This window comes from Balaenoptera ricei, chromosome 17 (assembly GCF_028023285.1).
Source record: "Balaenoptera ricei isolate mBalRic1 chromosome 17, mBalRic1.hap2, whole genome shotgun sequence".
Classification (NCBI taxonomy): domain Eukaryota; kingdom Metazoa; phylum Chordata; class Mammalia; order Artiodactyla; family Balaenopteridae; genus Balaenoptera; species Balaenoptera ricei.
This window is the reverse complement of record NC_082655.1, coordinates 51,409,786-51,431,327: the sequence shown is the minus strand read 5'-3', so window position 1 is coordinate 51,431,327 and position 21,542 is coordinate 51,409,786. Positions and strand designations below refer to the sequence as shown.

Sequence of the window (21,542 nt, the reverse complement as noted above, 5' to 3'; positions counted from 1 at the left end):
CATAGACCAGACTTATAATGACTATTTGATGATAAATATCATTTATTATACATAAAGAAAATAATGAAGTGAACCAAGTGAAATGGAGTTGGGGCAGGGAGTGTTCCAGGAAGAAGAAATGGCAAGTGAAAGGCCCTGAGGTGAAGACATGCTCAGCAAGTTCAAAGAATGGCAAGGTGGCTGGTATAGTTTGAGCAGAGACAGAGGGCAAGTGCCAAGATATGAGGTCAGAAAGGCAACAGAGAATCATACAAGATAGGGGATTGTTGACCACTGTAAGGAGTTTGGCTTTTGCTCCAATTGAGAGGAAAAAACTGGAGTGTCATGAGCAGAAAAGTGACATTTGACTTATGCTTTAAAGAAATGATTGAGCTTTATGTGGAAAATATATTGAAGTGGAGCAGGAGTTGGAGTAGGGAGACCCACTGGGAACTCTTGCAAATTTTCAGGTGAGAAATGATACTGCTTTGGGCCAGGGGAGTACCAGTGGAGATATTGAGAAATAGTTGGATTTTGGATATATTTTAAAGGTACACCTGCCAAGATGTACTGATGGTTGGACACGAGCTCTGAGGGAAAAGGAAGTGTCAAGGCAGACACCATTATTATTATTATTTTTTACCTGAGCCAAAGGATGGATAGAGTAAAAGAATTCATGCCTGCTCAGGGAGAAAGTTATGAAATCTCTTGTTGTTTTAGTGTTTAGTTTGTTTGTTTTAAATTTGTATCCCATTTAGTGTGATGCTTTAAACTATCTTTTGAAAAAGAGTAAACTATATTGGGGCATCAACAACTTTGTTTAGCTTGTTAGTCTCTAAATTACTGGTTTTGTTTTCTTTTGTAAAAAAAAAATTTACTTTATTGAAGTATAGTGATTTACAATTTTGTGTTAGTTTCTGGTGTACAGCAAGGCAATTCAGTTATATATATATATATATATATATATATATATATATATATATATAATAGTCTGTGTTTGTTAATCCCAAACTCCCAATCCATCCCTCCTCCACTCCCCCTTCCCCTTGGCAACCATAGGTCTGTTTGCCAAGGAATTATTATTATTTTTTTTTATTTTTTTCATATGTATTTTTATTTTTTAATTTATTTTTATTGCAGTATAGTTGATTTACAATGTTGTGCTAGTTTCAGGTGTACAGCAACGTGAATCAGTTATACATATACATATATCCACTCTTTTTTAAGATTCTTTTCTCACATAGGCCATTACAGACTGTTCAGTAGAGTTCCCTGTGCTATACAGTAGGTTCTTATAAGTTATCTATTTTATATACAGTAGTGTGTATATGTTAATCCCGATCTCCCAGTTTATCCCTCCCCCCACTTATACTCTGGTAACCATAAGTTTGTTTTCTACATCTGCGACTCTACTTCTGTTTTTTAAATAAGTTCATTTGTACCCTTTTTTTTAAATTTCACATATAAGCAATATCATATATTTGTCTTTCTCTGTCTGACTTACTTCACTTAGTATGACAATCTCTAGGTCCATCCATGCTGTTGTAAATGGCATTATTTCATTCTTTTTTAAGGCTGAGTAATAATCCATTGTATCTATATGTACTACATATTCTTTATCCATTCCTCTGTTGATAGACATTTAGGTTGTTTCCATGTCCTGGCTATTGTAAATAGTGCTGCAAAGAACACTGGGTTGCATGTAACTTTTCCAATTATGTTTTTTCTGCAAATATGCCTAGGAGTGGGATTGCTGGATGATATGGTAGCTCTATTTTTAGTTTTTTAAGGAACTTCCATACTGTTCTCCATAGTGGCTGTACCGATTTACATTTCCACCAACAGTGTTAAGAGGGTTCCCTTTTCTTCAGCATTTATTGTTTGTAGATTTTTTGATGATGGCCAGTCTGACTGGTGTGAGGTGATGGCTCATTGTCTTTTTGATTTGCATTTCTCTAATAATTAGTGATGCTGAGCATCTTTTCATGTGCTTTTTAGCCACCTATATGCCTTCTTTGGCAAAATGTCTATTTAGATCTTCCACCCATTTTTTGATTGGGTTGTTTGTTTTTTTGATATTGAGCTGCATGAGCTGTTTGTATATTTTGGAGATTAATCCCTTGTCAGTTGCTTCATTTGCAAATATTTTCAGGGTTGTCTTTTTGCTTTGTTTATGCTTTCCTTTTCTATATTACCTATTTGATGACCGATGAGGCATGCAGATTAATGTTGTAACTTTGAATTTTGTCTGAATTAATTTTCCTTTTCAGTCTTTTATTTTTATTTTCCACCTTATTGGATTGCAGAAGCCCATCATTAGTGGGCAAGTATTTTTATGACACAGTCTTTGAAAGAATGTACTACATAATAGGTACTGCTCTAGGTGCTAGACATAAAACTGTAAATAAGACTCTGATCTTGTAGAACTTATATATTTTAGTGGTAAAAGATAAACAATAAAAAATACAATTATAGATGGTTATAAATGAGGGGTGAGGAGGTGAGATAAGTAGATGATAAATGGGATTTCAATGACAAAAGGAGCCCCACATGCCTAGCACTGAGTTTCCAGCCAGAAGGAATAGTGAGCAGCGCAAACAAACTTGGCCAGTTCAGAGAATGGGACTGTTTAGTGAACTGGTGCAAAATGAATGCTCAGAACAGTGGTATGAGATGAAAGAGAATTGGCAGGGAGTGGGTTATGTTCTGTGAAAGGAAACCACTGGAGAGTTTTAAGCATAGAAGTATCCTGGTATTTTTCCAGTTTACAAAGATCACTGCTTCTAATAAAAAATGACTAGGGGGACAAGATTGGAACCAATAAAACATTTTGGAAGTTTGAGCAAGAGAAATTAGAGAAATGTACTAGAGTGTCTGTCATGGAGATATGAATAATTAGACAAATTCAGTATACGTTCTGAGGATATTGTTAATAGGAATTAGTGTTGGGTTCAATGTGTAATGGAGAAATCATTTTATATTCAAATAAAGGGTAACCTTAGAGCAAAGGAAAATGAAATCATGTTAGTATGATATGTATATAAGTACACAGTGGGTCTGAGAAAAATGAAGTAATATAATATAATAAAGAATAATAAATGTGGAGTACCATTTTGACTTGAAAACACATCACTGTGTTTTTCAAGCTATGTACTGATGAATTTCCAAAATGTGCTTAACTACAATATTTGTGATGTCATTAATAAATACAAGACGCAAGTATATTTTCAAATTACAATTTTCTCCCGATATATGCACAGGAGTGGGATTGCTGGATCATAAGGTAGTTTTATATTTAGTTTTTTTAGGAACCTCCATACTGTTCTCCATAATGGTTGTACCAATTTACATTCCCACTTACATGCACTCCAGTGTTCATTGCAGAACTATTTACAATAGCTAAGACATGGAAGCAACCTAAATGTCCATTGACAGAAGAATTGATAAAGAAGATGTGGTACATGTATACAATGGAATATTACTCAGCCATAAAAAAGAATGAAATAATGTCATTTGCAGCAACATGGATGGACCTGGAGATTATTATACTAAGTGAAGTGAGTAAGAGAAAGACAAATATATGTGGAGTATAATAAAAAATAATACAAATAAACTTATTTACAGAATAGAAACAGATTCAGAGATCTCAAAATCAAACCTGTGGTTACCAGAGGTGGGGGAAGTGATAGATTGGGAGACTGGCTCTGTCATATACACACTGATATGTATAAAATACATAACTAATAGGGACCTACTGTATAGCACAGGGAACTCTACTCAGTATTCTGTGGTGACCTATGTGGGAAAATAATCTGAAAAAGAACAGATATACGTATATATATACATGGCTGATTCACATTGTTGTACACCTGAAACTAACACAACATTATAAATGAACTATACTCCCATAAAAATTAAAAAAAAATACAAGACACATTAGTGTACTTCAGAGTTAGAGCTGGAATTCTGAATTAGGTACACACAAAAACCAACTTAGAAATTTTATGCCATTGAGAGATGTTTTGTATTTACTAATAACCGAAATAATAAAGAGCACAGAGACATCATATGATATTAAGAGTAAACACTGTTATTCTTAATATTCTAATATGTAATACATAAAATTGTTAATATATACTTGCAAAATAAAGACAATACTATAAAATAAATAAAATGAAGGTTATATTTGAAAAACAAACTAATTTAATTTTAAAGTGCTTTTACTTTGTCTTTTTTTGTGGAAATAGAGTGGTTATAGTGAACATATTTTCCATTTTAATAAGACAATTGTTTTCATTTTTTGAATTCTCTTTTGGGTTTTTTCATTATGCTATTTCACTGATTCTTTTAAACCTTCAGTTTGGTAAATTTTGTAACATTTACCTAAAAAAATAATAAATATTATCTTTAACAATCATGTCTTATACAACCTTACATAACAAAATTGATGAAGTGGGAAATTCAAGATATCATTGTTCATCAGAATAATTGGTACTGAAGGCAAAGTATGTTAATTTATTTTTAAGGTTACTGCGTAAGGTCAGGATTCTCTAGGTTTAATTTCATTGAATCACTACCAATTCATTTAATAAAAATTTTATGTACTAATAATGGAGTATTTCCCCTTCAAGTTTTTAATAGTGATAACTGTTTTCCAAAATTAGAGTATTAATTTATCTCTAACATGAAAGTAAGAAAAAAACTAAATGTTTTGATGTTTGGTATTACATATTCAAAGTTAAAAGAAGCTTGAACTCTGCTTTACAATTCTCAATAGCAACACATAAATTTCTCCATGATAAGTGAGATATTAAGTTTACTTCACTATTTCTATGGTAATTTTAAAATGTGTGAGAATTTGACATTTAGAGAAACAGTAAATCTGGGGAGAAAGAGGCTTATTAACAAAACTCTATCAAAATATGTATGTGTTTTCTTTACTCATGGAACTGTAGGAATTATTTTGCTTCATTAGTTCTGTAAAATAAATTAATATGAAATGTAAAATTATCAAATATTTGTTCACTTGAATAGAAGTTATGGGAAATGTGTAACAAGGACATTGCCAAAGGTTTCATCATTTTCAAATCAAGTAAACTCTATTTAGGTATTCAGGAGACACTACATATTACCCAATGCCTAAAATTACTATGTAAAGTCAGAATTCTCTAGTTTCAATATCATTGGATGCATACAAATTTCTTCAATAAAAATTCTACATACTAATAATGACTCTTTCCCCCTAAAATTTTGATACAGTGATAAATCTTTTTCAAATTTTGAGTACTGTTTTATCTCTAATGTTCAAAGTAAGAAAAAATAAAACTGAATACTTCGGTATTTAGTTAAGATACAGAAGTTATATGATATACTTATGTCAAGATATTTTGGTATGACCAGGGTTAAATACCATTTACTCAATTCAATAAACAAAAATAGTTGTTCAGAAAAGCATACTAACATTTTATTAAAAATGATTAGCAACTAAATGGAATTTATCATAACTAGGAAGGTAGACAATTGCTAAGAATATAAAAGAATAAAAATAATAAACTACATATTTACATTATTGGCAGATCCTTATTCAGAATGTATTAAAATGTCCTATCAGAGGAGAACTAAATAGACTAACTTACTTTTACCCATATTATGTTTGTATAGTTGATGTGACTTCACTTTTTTTTTTAAATACAAGAAATCATCAGAGTGGAGATTGACTATGGAGTCCCTCTAGGAAAGCTAACATTAAATATTTGACTATTTCCAAAGATGCTAGCTTTCCAGGTAGAGCAGACCTAGGTACATATTACTTTGGGTCTTATTCAAAGAGTTTCTCTTTCTAAGCTTGCTGTGTATCCTCTGGATACACAAGTTTGTCAATAGGATAATCAAGTTCAGTGAGCTCATTGGGTTTAGAGAGAATGGTGAGAAATGTTTCTGGGGAGGAACTTCTTATTCTTTAGCAATTTCTAGCTTTCTTTTCTCTGTATATATTGTCAAAGTAAAATAATAACTTCTAGGGTTGTATCCTTAGTAGTCACAGAAGCATGGATTTAAAATCAAGGTTAGCTAAAGGAAGAATTTACTAGGAAAATCAATACTAATTAACTTAATATAACATAATACTATCAGATCCACTAATATATTAATAATACTCATTAATATACTATAATTTTTTAGATAGATGCATCTTGCAGTTGGTTAACTATCCCATTGGTCATTTATTATATAAATTTTTATTTTGGAGTTTATATTTTACAGAGAAAAGGAACTTAGGCTAAATCTACTTTATATAATATTCAGTAACCCTGAGAAATAAACATCTACTTGATAAAAAATGATGTTACTCATTAAGATCCTATTATTATTTTGAATAAAGTTTAACCAAAACCTACTAAAAATTCATTAATTTATTCAACAACTATCTTTTGAGGACCTAATATACAGCAGACACTCTACTAGGTGCTGGGGAGCATAAAATGGATAGGTTCTCTGATGAAATGAAGCTCCTGTATGGTCTTGAAGTAACATACAATATACTATTTTACAATTATTCACTTACATACCTGTCTCCCATACTAGACTACATTCTCCATGGGAGCAGGGGCCTTGCCTAACTCATCTGTCTATTGACAGTTCTGCCACATAATGCCTAACTCATCTGTCTATTGACAGTTCTGCCACATAATGCCTGACTCATCTGTCTATTGACAGTTCTGCCACATAATGCTGTTCAATAATCATTTATTGAATGAAAGACACCTAATTATCCAAGAAGCAAAATTTGTCAAAAGGAAATTGATCATAAAAATTCAAGTAAGAGATGAATGGTCATCAGTACTTGTATTACAGTTATAAAAAGCATGTATATTATGCATCAGCCAAAGTTATATATATTCCTAAGAATACGTAAATGATACAACCTCAGAAGTTCCCATTTCTAGGCATCAAACACTAAGGTCATTTAAGTGGAAGGCATAGGGGCCTAGACATTCCCTTTAAATGAAGTGATTATAGAAAGTTCCTTCCAATCCCACATTTTAAAGATAGGAAGAGATCTTAAAGTTATGTAATCGAACTTTCCAACCATTCCACAAATGTTCTCTAATTTCCCTGACAAGTGAATAAATTTCCTGGTTTATATGTTTCCAATGATGAAAAAGAATTGTAGGATGGATGATTTAATTTTCTGATAGCTCAAAATATTAGATTTCTCTTAAAGCCTTTAAGTGTTTGAAAATAGGGCTTCCCTGGTGGCGCAGTGGTTAAGAATCTGCCTGCCAATGCAGGGGACATGGGTTCAAGCCCTGGTCTGGGAAGATCTCACATGCCGCGGAGCAACTAAGCCCGTGCACCACAACTACTGAGCTTGCACTCTAGAGCCCACGAGCCACAACTACTGAGCCTGTGTACCACAACTACTGAAACCCACGTGCCTAGAGCCTGTGTTCCAACAAGAGAAGCCACAGCAATGAGAAGCCCATGAGCCGCAACGAAGAGTAGCCCCCGCTCACTGAAACTAGAGTAAGCCGCACAGTGACGAAGATCCAATGTAGCCAAAAATAAATAAATAAATTAAAAAAAAAAGATATTTAAGTATTTGAAAATAGGAAATTTCTCCCTTAAATATTCTTTCCATCATGTTAAGAATACTTGGCTGTAATCTTGAGCTCCTCATGCAAACTGCATTCAAGGTCTCTTAGTATTTTGATTTCTTTTTAGAGGTGTACATTAATTTGTCAAGAAGCAGCAGAAAATGTGGTGGCCCAAAGAGAAAAGAATACATCAGGTAAGGCATGGCCAACAAAGCAAAGAGAAAAAATTAGCATCTCCACTGCTTTGAACACTTTGCTTTCTATAAATCTACTATGGACATTCTAGCTTTTCTTTTTGAGCCACATTATACTGTTGGCTCATAATGAGTTTGCAATCAAATAAAGCCTAGATTCTACCGCCCCCATTCCAACTCCTGTCTTTATTCTGTAATGGCACATTCTGTAATCATTTTGAGCTCCAATGTCATATTTTGTATTTATTTTCCTAAATATAGTAAAAAAAAAAAAAGTAGTAGCAAATGATAATATATACTACCTATTAAATACAAGGCAACTTCTTAACACCTTATATATATTAACTTTAGAAGGTAATATCTTTAGCTCTCACTGCCAACTTTCTCTTATCCTGTTATAATATTCTCAACAATTTCTGGGATTTGTCTGATAAATTAAAGGAATTAAGATAATAATCAGCATTTATTAAGCACTGTGTTTCAAGCACTATGCTGTTTTTGTTTTTTTTTCCCTACTATCTGACTTAATTGTCTCCTAAGCCTTGTGAGGTAGGTATTGTTACAATATGCACTTTACACACAGGGAAAATGAGACTTGGAAAAATAAGTAACTTGATCCTGGTTTTACAGGTAGCAAGTATCAGAGCCAGGAAGAAAATCCAGACTTTTCTTACTCCAAAACTCTTGATCACATTATGTGCATATCAATAATCAAACATTAAAAAATAATCTGGAAGTTTACAAGAATAAACCCCTAATTATTTGAAAATTCAAAACTAGCTGAGACAATTGTCAGTATAGGGATACAACATAAATGGAATTATGATCAGTTCTGAACCTAATGGCTCTTAGTTTCTCTCTTTCTTTCTTTTAAAATTGAATGGTGTAGGTAGTACCTAAGGATGCAGAGACACTAAACAGGGTACACTGTCAAGAGTTTGGAAATCAGGTCAGAAAAAGAATAATATCTGAAATGAAAAAAATAAATATCAATATACATAGTTGTGTAAGCTTTATAGGTCTAAAATTGATTATACTTTAATCTAATTGGTATTTATTGATTTTTCTATGGTATGAGGTAAGAACCTAATTTCATTGTTTTCCATATAGATGACCAATTATCACAGAATAACTTAATAAGTAAAATAGCCCATCCTTTCCCCACTGATCTACAAGGACTGCTCTGGCATAAATCAATTTTTTAATACATGAATGGTCTATTTCTGTGTCACTTGTCTGCACTGTTGGACTATTTGTCTATCTCTGTGCTAACACAACATACTGCCTTAATTTGTATTGAGTTAAAGGAAGTCTTCATGTCTAGTAAGTGGGAATATTTTGATTAATATTGTGCCTTCACTAATCCTCAGAGATTTTTGAGTCAGTTTGTTAAATTATACAAAAAATATTACAGGGAATTTTGTTCAAATTGCATTGAATTTGTGGAAGATCTGAACTTTCATTATACTGAGACTTTCTATTAAGAGCAAAATATATCTCTACATTTATTTTTGGTCTTTTTATGTCCTTCAATAAAAGTTCCTAATTTTCTTCTTAAAGGGCTTACACATCTTTTGTAGATTTATTCTTTACTCATACTTCTGTGTCTATTTTAAATGTCATTTTTGTAAAGATTATACTCTGTGTGTGTGCCTGTTTACTTTGTATATTGATCTTGTAAAAAATTTCCAGTTTCTCCTCTGACATGTAAAGAGCATGGAAGTTGTCACTCCCAACCTCACAATAAGACAAAAAAGCTGAGCAAACAAAAGCTAAACAATGCTTCTTAGCTCCATCAGAGAATTGCAGTTACAGGGCAAACTTCCACCCCCAAAACTGGAGACACAGAAGAGTACGAAGAATCAGAAACAAAAGTCCCTGAATCATTCCTGTCTGATATAGTAGAAGAAAAGAAGTAAAAGGCTACAATAATATTCTGGGTGTAAGATCCCCAAAAGTCAAGCCCACCTAAAAAACTGAGATTTAATCACAGGATTATAGACTGCTTCCTCACCCCAATACTTTACACCAAACCAACAAGGCTCAGTATAATAACAGTGGATTACAAATTAGAAAGCTGCAAGACACAAAGTCTATTTAAGAAAGAGCTTCTAGGATATTCAGAAACAACACGGGAGACAAAAACTAGGCCACTAGAAGAAAATGAAGCTTCCAACAGCTTCAGCTACAAGAAAAAATAAACAGCTAAACTCCTAAGCAGATGAACATGAAACTTCACACTAAAGGCTTATTACCTCAGTTTCATGACCCAATACATCATGTCTGGCTTTCAACCAAAAAATTAATAACATGCTAAAAGTCAAGAGAAAACACAGACTGAAGAGACAAAAGAAGCATTAGAACCAGACTCTTTATGGCAGAGATTTTGAATTATCAGACTAGAAATTTGAATTAAATATGATCAATATCCTAAGGGCTCTAATGGAAAAAGTGGACAACAAGAAAAAAAAAAACACATGAGTAATATAAGCAGAGAGATGGAAACTACAAGAAAGAATTAAAAGGAAATGTTAAAAATAAAAAAAAATATATTAACAGAAATGTCTCTTATAGGATCATCATGAGATTATATATAACCAAGGGAAGAATCAGCGAACTTGAAGATAACTCAGTAGAAACGTCCCAAATTGAAAAACAAAGGAAAAAAAAAAAAAAGGCTGGAAAACAGAACAGAGCATCCAAGAACTATGGGACATTTAAGTGTAACAGAACATAATGAGAATACTAGAAGGAGAAGAGAGATATGAACAGAGACATATTTCAAATAATGTCACACACCAAACCACAGATCCAGGACTTTCAGAGAACAAAATCTACACACAGGCATATTATTTTCAAACTGCAGAAAACTAAAGACAAAGATAAAAGCTTGAAAGAAGCCAGAGGGCAGAAAAACACCTTATCTACAGAGGAACAAAGATACCAATTCAATTAGACTTCTCCTCAAAAACCATCTAAGCAAGAAGAATATGATCCAAGCAAGAAGAATATTGATATGTTCATAGAAAATTGTAATATATACAATGCTCAATACAACCAGAAAAGGTAGAAAAAGAGGAAATACAAAATCAAAAACAAAAACAAAACAAAATCCACAAAACAAAGAATAAAGAACAACAGCAATGGGCAGCAAAAAGTTACAAATATAGTAGATATCAATTTAACTATATAAATAACTACTTGGAATGTGAATAGCCTAAATATACCAATGAAAAGATAAAGACGGTAAGAGTGGATTTTTTAAAAATAAATAAATAAATAAGCCCCAACTATATGTTGTCTACAAGAAACTCACCTTAAATATATAGATTTTGATGGTTAAAAATAGGAGGATAAAAAATATACCACGCTACACTAATCAAAAGAAAACCATAATAGCTATATTATTTTCAGGCAAAGCCTTCCTCAGAGCAAAGTAAATTATCAGAGATAAAGAGGGGCATCACATAATGATAAAGGTGTCAATTTTTCCAAGGTGTAACAAACCTTAATATATATATATATATATGTTTAACAACAGAGCAACAAAATACATGAGGCAAAAACTGATAGAACTTCAAGAAGAAAAAGGCAAGTGTACCGTTTGTTGGAGACTTCAACACCACTCTACCAGTAATTGACAGACCCTGCTGATAGAAAATAGTAAGGATATAGTTGAACTGAACAGCATAATTAATCAACTTTATCTAATCAACATGTATAGAACACTTCATCCAAAACCAGCAGAATACTCATTATTCTCAATCTCACATGGAACATTCACCAAGAATACTAGGGAAAATCTCAAAATGCTTGGAGATACAGCAGCATACTTATCAATAACATGTGAGTCAAAGAACGAAAATCTCAAGGAAATTTTAGTATGACTTGAACTAAATTAAAATGACAATACAACTTATCAAAATTTGTGGGATGCAGCAAAAACAGTACTTAAAATACAATATATAGCATTAAATACATATTAGGAGGCAAAGAAAGATAAAAGTAATTAATCTAAACTTCCATCTTAGGAAATTAGAAAATAAAAAGCAAACGGAAGAAAAATAAAGTTGGAACAGAAATCAATGAAACTGAAAACAAGTAAACAATACAGAAAAAAAAAATGTTTTAAAGCCATTTCTCTGAAAAGATTAATATAATTAATAAACCTCTAGCCAGACTAAATAAGAAAAAAAGAAGACACAAATTACTATCAGTTATGAAAGAAGGCACATCACTACTGATACCATGAATATTAAACGGATAATAAAAGAATATTATGAACAAGTGTTTGCCCATAAATATAACTTAGATGATGTCATGGGCTGAATTGTGTACCTCCAAATTCATATATTAAAGCCCTAACTCTCAATTTAACTGTATTCAGAGATAGGGACTTTAAGGAGGTACTTGATATTAAATAAAGTCACAAGGTTGGACCCTAATTCAGTATGTCTTGTATCCTTATAAGAAGAGAAGACACCAGAAATCTCTTTCTCTCCACCCACACACAGAGGAAAGACCGGATAAGGACACAGTGAGAAAGTGGCCATCTAAAAGTCAGGAAAAGAGGCCTTACCAGAAAAGGATACTGACAGCACCTCAATCTTAGACTTCTAAGCTCCAAAACTGTGAGAAATTAAATTCCTGATGTCTAAGCCGTCGAGGCTTTTGTTAAGGCAGCCTATAAAGGCTATTACTGATTTAACTGAACAACTCCTTTAAAAGAGACAATCTATAAAAACTTCTACAAAGAGAAATAGGTAATCTGAACAGTCCTATATCAATTAAATAAATTGAATCAGAAATTAATAACCTTCCAAAAAAAAAAAAAAAAAAGAACTAGGTCTAAATGGTTACACTGGTGAAGTCTACTAAACATTTCAGGAAGAAATCATACCAATTCTCTATAATTTCTTCCAGAAAATAGAATTCTTAACCCATTCTATGAAACTAGCATTACCCTACTACCAAAACCAGATAAAGACATTACAAGAAAGGAAAACTGCATATCAATATTACTCATGAACATAGATGTAGAAATTCTAAACGAAAATGAGCAAATCAAACTCTACAATGTATATAAAGAATTATTCACCATGACAAAGTGGGATTTATCCCAGGCATGAGAGTCTCATTCCACATTTGAAAATTAATTAAGATAATCAATCACATTAAAAGGCTAAAGAAGAAAATCATACAATCATAGCATAGATACAGAAAAATCATTTGATAAAAGACAACTCCCATTCATAGTAAAAATATTCAGCAAACTAGGAATGGGAGAACTTCCTCAACTTGATTAAACATCTGACAAAAAGCCTGTAGCTTACATTATACTTAATGGTGAGGAATTACATGCTTTTCCCTTAAAGACTAGGAAAAAGGCAATGATGTCTGCTCCCAGCACTCCTATTCAACATTGCACTGAAAGCAGTAGCTAAAGCAATAAAATAAGTAAAGGAAATAAAAGCTATACAGATTGGGAATTAAAAAAACAACAACTATCCTTGTTTTCAGATGACATGATTTTCTATGTAGAAAATATAAATGAACTGACCCAAAAAAAAAAAAAAAAATCCTGAACTAACGAGTGATTTATAGCAAAATTCTAGGATACAAGATTGATATACAAAAGTCAATTGTTATCGTATATATCTGTAATAAACATTTAGAATTTGAAATTTAAAACACAACTTATAATACAAAAAAATGTTTAAAGAAATCCTTTAGATATAAATCTAAAGATAGATATAAATCTATCCAAAATATGTGAGTATGGTTAGAATATTCGTCCCCCTAAAATTCATATGTTAAAATTCTAACCCACAAAGATGATAATATTAGGAGATGGGGCCTTTGGTAAGTCCTTAGATCATGAAGATGGAACCTTCATGAATGGGATTAGTGTCCCACAAATATCTCTAGCCCTTCTGCTATGTATGTGAGGATCCAAGAAGTTTGTGACCTAGAAGAGGGCACCAACTATGCTGGCACCTTGATCTCAGACTCCCAGCCTCCAGAATTGTGAGAAATAAATTTCTGCTGTTTATAAGCCACTCGTGGTATTTTGTTATAGAAGTTCAAATGGACTAAGATATATACAAAAGATTTATAAGATTAAAAGTATAAAATTCTGAGGAAAGAAATAAACCTAAACAAATGGGGAAATATTCATGTTCATTAATGGTAACAATCAATATTAAGATGTCAGTTCTCCCCAAAATGATCTGTATATTCAAGGCGATCACAATAAAAATCTTGCTAAATTATTTCATGGGTGCCGGCATAACCTGTTTTATTGTGCTTTGCTTTATTGTGGCTCACAGATATTGTGTTATTTATAAATTGAAGGTTTGTGGCAATCCTATGTTGAGGAAGTCTATTGGCACCATTTTTCAAAAAGCATTTGCTCACTGTGTCTCTGTGTCACATTTTGGTAATTCTCGCAATATTTCAAACTTTTAAATTATTATTATATTTGTTATGGTGATCTGTGATCAGTGATCTTTGATGTTACTACTGTAATTGTTTTGGGGTAACATGAACCACTCCCACATAAAATAGCGAACTTAAGAAATGTTGTCTGTGTTCTGACTGCTCCACTGACCTGACATTCCACTATCGCTCTCTCTCTCACTGGGTCTCCCTATTTCCTGAGGCCAAACAATATTGAAATTAGACCAATTAATAACCTAACAATGGCCTCTAAGTATTCAAGTGAGGGGAAAATCACACATCTCTCACTTTAAGTAAAAGCAATAAATGATTAAGTTTAGAAGGCATGTCAAAAGCTGAGATAGGACAAAAGCTAGACCTCTGCCCTAAATGGTTAACCAAGCTATGAAAGCAAATGAAAAGTTCTTGAGGGAAATTAAAAGTGCTACTCCAGTGAATAATAAGAAATCAAACAGCTTTATTGCTTATATGGAGAAAGTTTTAATGGTCTACATAGATCAAACCAGCCACAACATTCCGTTAAGCCAAAGCTCAATTCAGAGAAAGGCCCTAACTCTTTTCAATTGCGTGAAGGCTGAGACAGGTAAGGAAGCTGCAGAAGAAAAGTTTGAAGCTAACAGAGGTTGGTATATGAGGTTTAAGGAAAGAAGCCATCTCCATAACATAAAAGCACAAGGTGAAGCAACAAGTGCTGATACAGAAGCTGCAGCAAGTTATCCAGAAGATCTAGCCAAGATAATTAATAAAGATTGCTACGCTAAACATTAAATTTTCAATGTAGATGAAACAGCTTTATTATATTGGAAGAAGATGCTGTCTAGGACATTCATAGCTAGAGAAGAGAACTTAATGCCTGACTTCAAAACTTGAAAGGATAAGCTGCTTCTCTTGTTGGTGGATAATGCAGCTGGTGACTTTAAGTTGAAACCAATGTTCATTTGTTATTTCAAAAATCCTCGGCCCCTTAAAATTATGCTAAAACTACTCTGCCTGTGCTCTATAGGTAAAACAACAAAGCCTGGATGACAATACATCTGTTTACAACATGGTTTACTGAACACTGTAAGCCCACTGTTGAGACCTAGTGCTCAGAAAAATGATTTATTTCAAAATATTACTGCTCATTGACAATGCACCTGGTCACCCAAGAGCTGTGATGGAGATATACAAGATTCATGTTGTTTTCATGCCTACTAACACAACATCCATTCTGCAGCCCTTGGAACAAGGAATGATTTTAACTTTCAAGTCTTATTATTTAAGAAATACATTTTGTAAGGCTATAGCTGCCATAGATAGTGGTTCCTCTGAAGGATTTGGGTAAAGTAAACTGAAAATCTTTTGGAAAGGATTCACCATTCTTTATGCCATTAAGAACATTTGTGATTCATGGAAAGAGATAAAATATCAATATTCACAGGAGTTTGGAAGAAATTGATTCCAATTCTCATGGATGACTTTGAGTGGTTCAAGACTTCAATGGAGGAAGTAACTGCAAATGTGGTGGAAATAACAAGAGAATTAAAATGAAACATGAGCCTAAAGATGTGACTGAATTGCTGCAATCCTGTGATAAAACTTTAAATGATGAGAAGTTGGTTCTTACTGATGAGCAAAGAAAGTGGTTTCTTGAAATGGAATCTACTCTTGGTGAAGATGCTATGAAGATTGTTGACATAACAACAAAAAAAAAACAACAGCATTTAGAATATGACATAAACTTGGTTGTTAAAACAGTGGCAGGGTTTGAGAGAGTTGACTCCAATTTTGAAAGTGTTACTGTGGGTAAATGCTACAAACAGTGCTGCATGTTAGAGATAAATTATTCATACAAGGAAGAGTCAATCAATGTGGCAAACTTCATTGTTGTCTTCTTTTAAGAACTTGCCTCAGCCACCTTGACTTTCACCAACCACCACCCTGAGCAGTCAGCAGCCATCAACAGCTGAAGGTTAGCATTTTTTATCAATAAAGTACTTTTAACTAAGGCATGCTCATCGTGCTTTTGGACATAATGCTACTGCACACTTAATAGACTGTAGTATAGTGTAAACAACTTTTATATGCACTGGGAATCCAAAAAATTCAAGACATTGTTTGATTGCTATATGAGCTTGATTGCTATATTCTCTTTATTTTGTTGGTCTAGAACTGAACCCAGAATATCTCTGAGGAACGCCTGTAATGGCAAACTGATTCTAAAGTTTATGTGGGAAGGCAAGAGACTCTGAAAACACAACATAATACTGAAGAAGAAGAATAAAATCAGAAAACTGATACTATCTGATATCAAGACTTACTATAAACCACAGTAATCAAGAAAGTGTGATATTGGTTTATGAATAGACACATAGACCAATGAAGCAGAATAAAGAGCACAGAAATTTACCCATGCACATAGGCAACTGATCTTTGACAAAAGATCAAAGGTAGCGGAGAAAGGATGGTCTTTCCAACCAGTGGTGCTGGAACAACTGAACATCCACATGTAAAAAATTGAATATAGATTTTACACCTTTCCCCAAAACAAACTCAAAATGGATCATTGACCTAAATGTAAATGCCAAACTATTAAAATTTTAGAAGATAACATAGGAGAAATTCTAAGTGACCTTCGGTTTGGCAATGTTTTTTGAATATAACACCAAAAGCACAATATAGAAAAGAAAATAATTGATAAATTCTACCTTATTAAAATTAAAACTTCTGTTCTGCAAAATACACTGAAAAGAGAATGGAATGTCAAGCCACAGACTGAGACAACATATTTGAAAACATATCTGATAAAAGACTTGTAATCCAAAATATACAAAGAACCTTTAAAATAGCAACTCAAAAGTTGGTGCAAAGATCTAAACAGTCATCTCACAAAAGAAGATGTGCAGATGGCAAATAAGCATATGAAAATATGCTCAGCTTCACATGGCATTAGGGAATTGCAAGTTAAAAAATTGAGAAACCACCTATTAGAATGGATACATCCAGAACACTGACAACACCAAATCCTGACAAAGTTGTAGAGCAACAGTAACTTTCATTCATTGTTGGTGGTAATGCAAAATGGTTTAGCCACTTTGAAGATAGTTTGGCAGTTTCTTAAAAAGCTAACCATAGTCTTACCTTATGATCAGCAAAATTATACTCCCAGGTATTTAGTCAAATAAGTTGAAAATTAATGTCCACACAAAAACCAGCCCACACATGTTTATACTAGCTTTACTCATAATTGCCAAAAACTGGAAGCAACCAAGAAGTCTTCAATAGGTGAACAGGTAAGCAAACTGTGACACATCCATACAATGGAATATTGCTCAGTAATAAAAAGAAATGAGCTATCAAGTCATGAAAAGACATGGAGGAAATAAATTCATATTATTAAGTAAAGGAAAGCAGTCTGAAACGGCTACAAACTGTGTTTCGAACCATATGACATTCTAGAAAAGGCAAAACTATAGAGACATTAAAACCATCAGTAGTGTCCTAAGGAGAAGAGAGATGAATAGGTACAACAAAGGATTTTCAGAGCAGTGAAACTAATTCTGTATGATACTGTAATACTATATGATATTATGCATTTGTCAAAATCCATAAAACTACAACACAAAGAGTGAACTCTGGTGTAAACTATCGATTTTAGTCAGTAATAGAGCAATACTGGCTCAACAATTGTAACAAATATCTAATACTAATTAAGATCTTAATACTGGGAGAAACTATGTGAGTGTGTATACTGGAGGGAGGGGGGGTGCAGTGAGAACTACTCATACTATCTGCTCAACTTTTCTGTAAACCTAAAATTGCTCTAAAAATAAAATCTACTAATTATTTTTAAAGCTGGATATATTCTTTTATTATTTCTGAAAAATTATCTAGAGCTTATTCTGGGTGTTTTGTTAGAAAGTGATACAACTGTGACTATAAAAGATAGTTTTATTTCTTTACAGAGGCTTATATCTTTTATTACCTTACAACTATAAGTAGTTGAACAATGTTATTGGATGGAGGTAGAGATAGCAGGTATTTTTTGTTGTTTCACTTAACGATATTTTTTCCCAACACCTCATGTTACAGTGGTCATATTATATGTGAAATACATAATGAAGCTGTAATTTTTGTTTTTGTAGATGCCATTTTTCTGATTAAGTATCTTTCTTTGCTTTGATTCCTAGTTATCATAAATGGAGGTTAAATTTTCTTGAACGCATTTCTGTATCTGTTAAGGTGATCATATAAAGAACTTCCTTTAATACTCTATATTACTCTTAAGACAGAAGGGAGGCCAGCCCTGGTTTTCTAAGTTGGGTTGAATGACCATGGTTTACATTTCTCTTGCATCCTGTTCCTTCTCTTTCAAAACAGGCATCACATTTATATGATTGTTAAACTTCTCCACATGACTGTAAATTCCATGAGGATGGATGGAATCCCTATGCTTTATTTATTGTTATATCCCCAGTACCTAGCACTGTTCTTTGTCCAAACTGGTACTCAATAAAACATTGTTCAATTAGTTAATGAATGAATATGAACTAGCAGCAATTGCCACTCCAGATTGGAAGATACTCTCATCCCTTAAGCATGCTTCATTGAAGACAAGAAAGGATGATCCATTTGCATTGTTGCTAAAATGATAGAAAGTTAAATGGTTGCTCTGATACCAAAAGATAATTAATAATTCAAAGATATATTGTTTAAATTGCAGCTATTTATATACTTTATTATTTTATAATTTTTTAGATTATGAATACTTGCTAAAGAATGTTGTGTGTTAGAATACTCATCTGAAAGTCTTTCAGAATATTAGCATTCATTCAAGAAGCTGGAAGATCTAGTTTACAAAAGTGTTTCAAGAAATGTCTGTCTACAGGGTCTCCAAATGGACAATTTATTCTCTTCTCAATTGCAAGTTTTGTTTTTTTTATGTTAACATTACATCACTATATGTTACCATGTAGTCAATGTGCATAAGATCTCAAACAAAATGTCAAAGTACATAGTTTTGAAAAATTGAAAAGAAACAGTAATTCATCATTAGCTATTATACCTGTAAGTGATGTGTTTGTGCTGCCACTTCTGTCCTGTTAACGCATACCGCTTTCGACGAATATTAAATTTGGAGCTACCTCTTGTCTGGTCAGGTACACCACATCGAGGCTTCTTCATCCAGCTGCAAAAAGCAATATTTTCCAGTTATTTACCAACAACCCTAATCATTAATTTCAAAAAGAAATCCATTGAGAAGTTATGGCAGTGGTAATAAAAACAGGAAAACATAAAGGAGAATTTTGTCAGTTTTCTTGCAATTTGAATCTAAGTATTGTAGAAAGCATATTTTTTTCCGGAATGATCAAGAATCACTAGTTTATAACTCATATCCTTTAGATAATTTTTCTCTCTAATTCATTTTGAGCTAACTGTAAACTAAGGTATTCTGATGCTTCTAACTAGAATCTGCTGTTAACAGATCCATGACCTTGGGAAAGTCTCATTCAGAAAATGAGACTTTTAAAAATAAATTATCACTAAGGTCTCTTTCAGCTTTAACATTCAACAATTAAAAAAATCTATTACATGACCTAAACTCCAGGAAGCAAGAAGATATATGCTACTCTCTTCTAGCTTAAATAGAAGGAAATTGTTGTTTAGAATAACATTTGCCTTTCTCCACTTTTTTCTTCTTTACACTTTAAGCATTACCCCAATTTTCAAATAACAGCCATTCTCTTTGAACCTTTAATAGTAACTGAATTCACTGCTTAAGAAATTTTTTTCTGAATATAATGTTTAGTATGACACCAATAAAATTTAAATATTAACATTGGGAAAATAAAATGCTGGTTTTGATTTATTGATTTTTAATATTTATATAGACAGTTGTCTAAATTTTTTTCTAGAGAGTCTCATTTGACCATTGTCATGTTTTCTATGCAGTCTTGTTTCTTATCTAAGGAGAAAGATTGACATGATTTTTATTAGTTTTTCTTTAGTGACTCAAAATGGCTTTATCATCCATTAGCCCATTTAATTTAACAATTACAGAACTAAAGCAGAATCTTCGTGGCGTTACATGCTTCAGAAAGTGGAAATGAGCAAAAGAATCAATTTTTGTTATATTTCATCAAAAATTTCTATATTCTTTAAATGGAAAATAATTGACTGCAGAGATGACTGTCTAAAGATGTCCATTTCATGAAAATGACTGAAATAGTTTACATGTTACAGGGATAAATCAGCTAACTAGCTTTTATAAACATAAGAATAACATCATGCAACAATGAAAGCATGACTTTTACTTTTTAAGAAAGACAACACTTTTCTGATAAGCATTGTATGTTTCTCCTTTTTTATTCTGCTACCAGTAAAAATGTAGACATTGCAGTTAACAGACTTAAACTCCATCCTAGTTTATGATGCATTGTAGAGTTACTTCAGGAAATCACTCTTTCCCTTTATTAAAGTCTCCAAACCAAATGAGATGTCTTGTAAATGCTAATGCCTAGAAAGCTATTCAGACCTATGGAACTGAAGTCTCTGGAGCCAAGAATTGAGACCTTTTACTTTTAACTAAAACTCCCAAGACACTCTGAATTAGCAGTCCCCAACCTTTTGTGGCACCAGGGACTGGTTTCACGGAAGACAATTTTTCCACGGTGGGGGGTATGGTTCAGGTGGTAATGCGAGTGATAGGGAGCAATGGGGAGCGGCAGATGAAGCTTCGTTTGAAAGCCACTGCTCACCTCCTGCTGTGTGGCTCTGTTCCTAACAGTCTGTGGCCTGGGGGGTTGGGGACCCCTGCTCTAAATCATTAAATTTGATATATATTTCACTAGACTGTAAAACACTAAGGGGCAGGGGATCTACATACTCCCTGTACCTGTACAACCCCTAGAATTTAAAAGAGGTTTAATAAATAGGTGGATAGGGACATTTTTTAATGAAAACATATTTTTATTATATTCTGTAAGATCTAGATACATATTCAACTAATAAATATTAAGCATTAATGGTTAATATTAATTAATTAATGATAATTTAAGTGGCTTTTATCAATGGGTATTTCATTAATCATACTCTCAACAAAAATTATAATATTTCTTAACCAAATACTTATTCTGACATCTCCCTGAAAGTGCTGTGAGAACAAATAATTATTAAATATGACTAAATTTACTTAATGTGGATGTGATTACATTTACAGTTAGCTAAAGAAAATATTGAAGTAAACACTCTAGGGAAAGAAATAATTTTGAAATGGATAGTGGGATAAAATTTGACAATTTGTATTTATCCTGATACATTATTAGAGGAAATATGT

General features: G+C 32.7%; 1 protein-coding gene across 5 annotated transcripts in view; it reads right to left on the bottom strand.

Moving 5' to 3' along the window:
- The window catches only part of MMP16 (matrix metallopeptidase 16), a 336,548-nt gene that overhangs the window by 152,584 nt on the left and 162,422 nt on the right, over nucleotides 1-21,542 (bottom strand). For all 5 annotated transcript variants that reach the window (XM_059901702.1, XM_059901703.1, XM_059901700.1 and 2 more), the window contains one exon: nucleotides 19,272-19,394. In XM_059901702.1, the coding sequence (XP_059757685.1) occupies nucleotides 19,272-19,394 (123 nt within the window). The remainder of the gene's footprint in view (nucleotides 1-19,271; nucleotides 19,395-21,542) is intronic.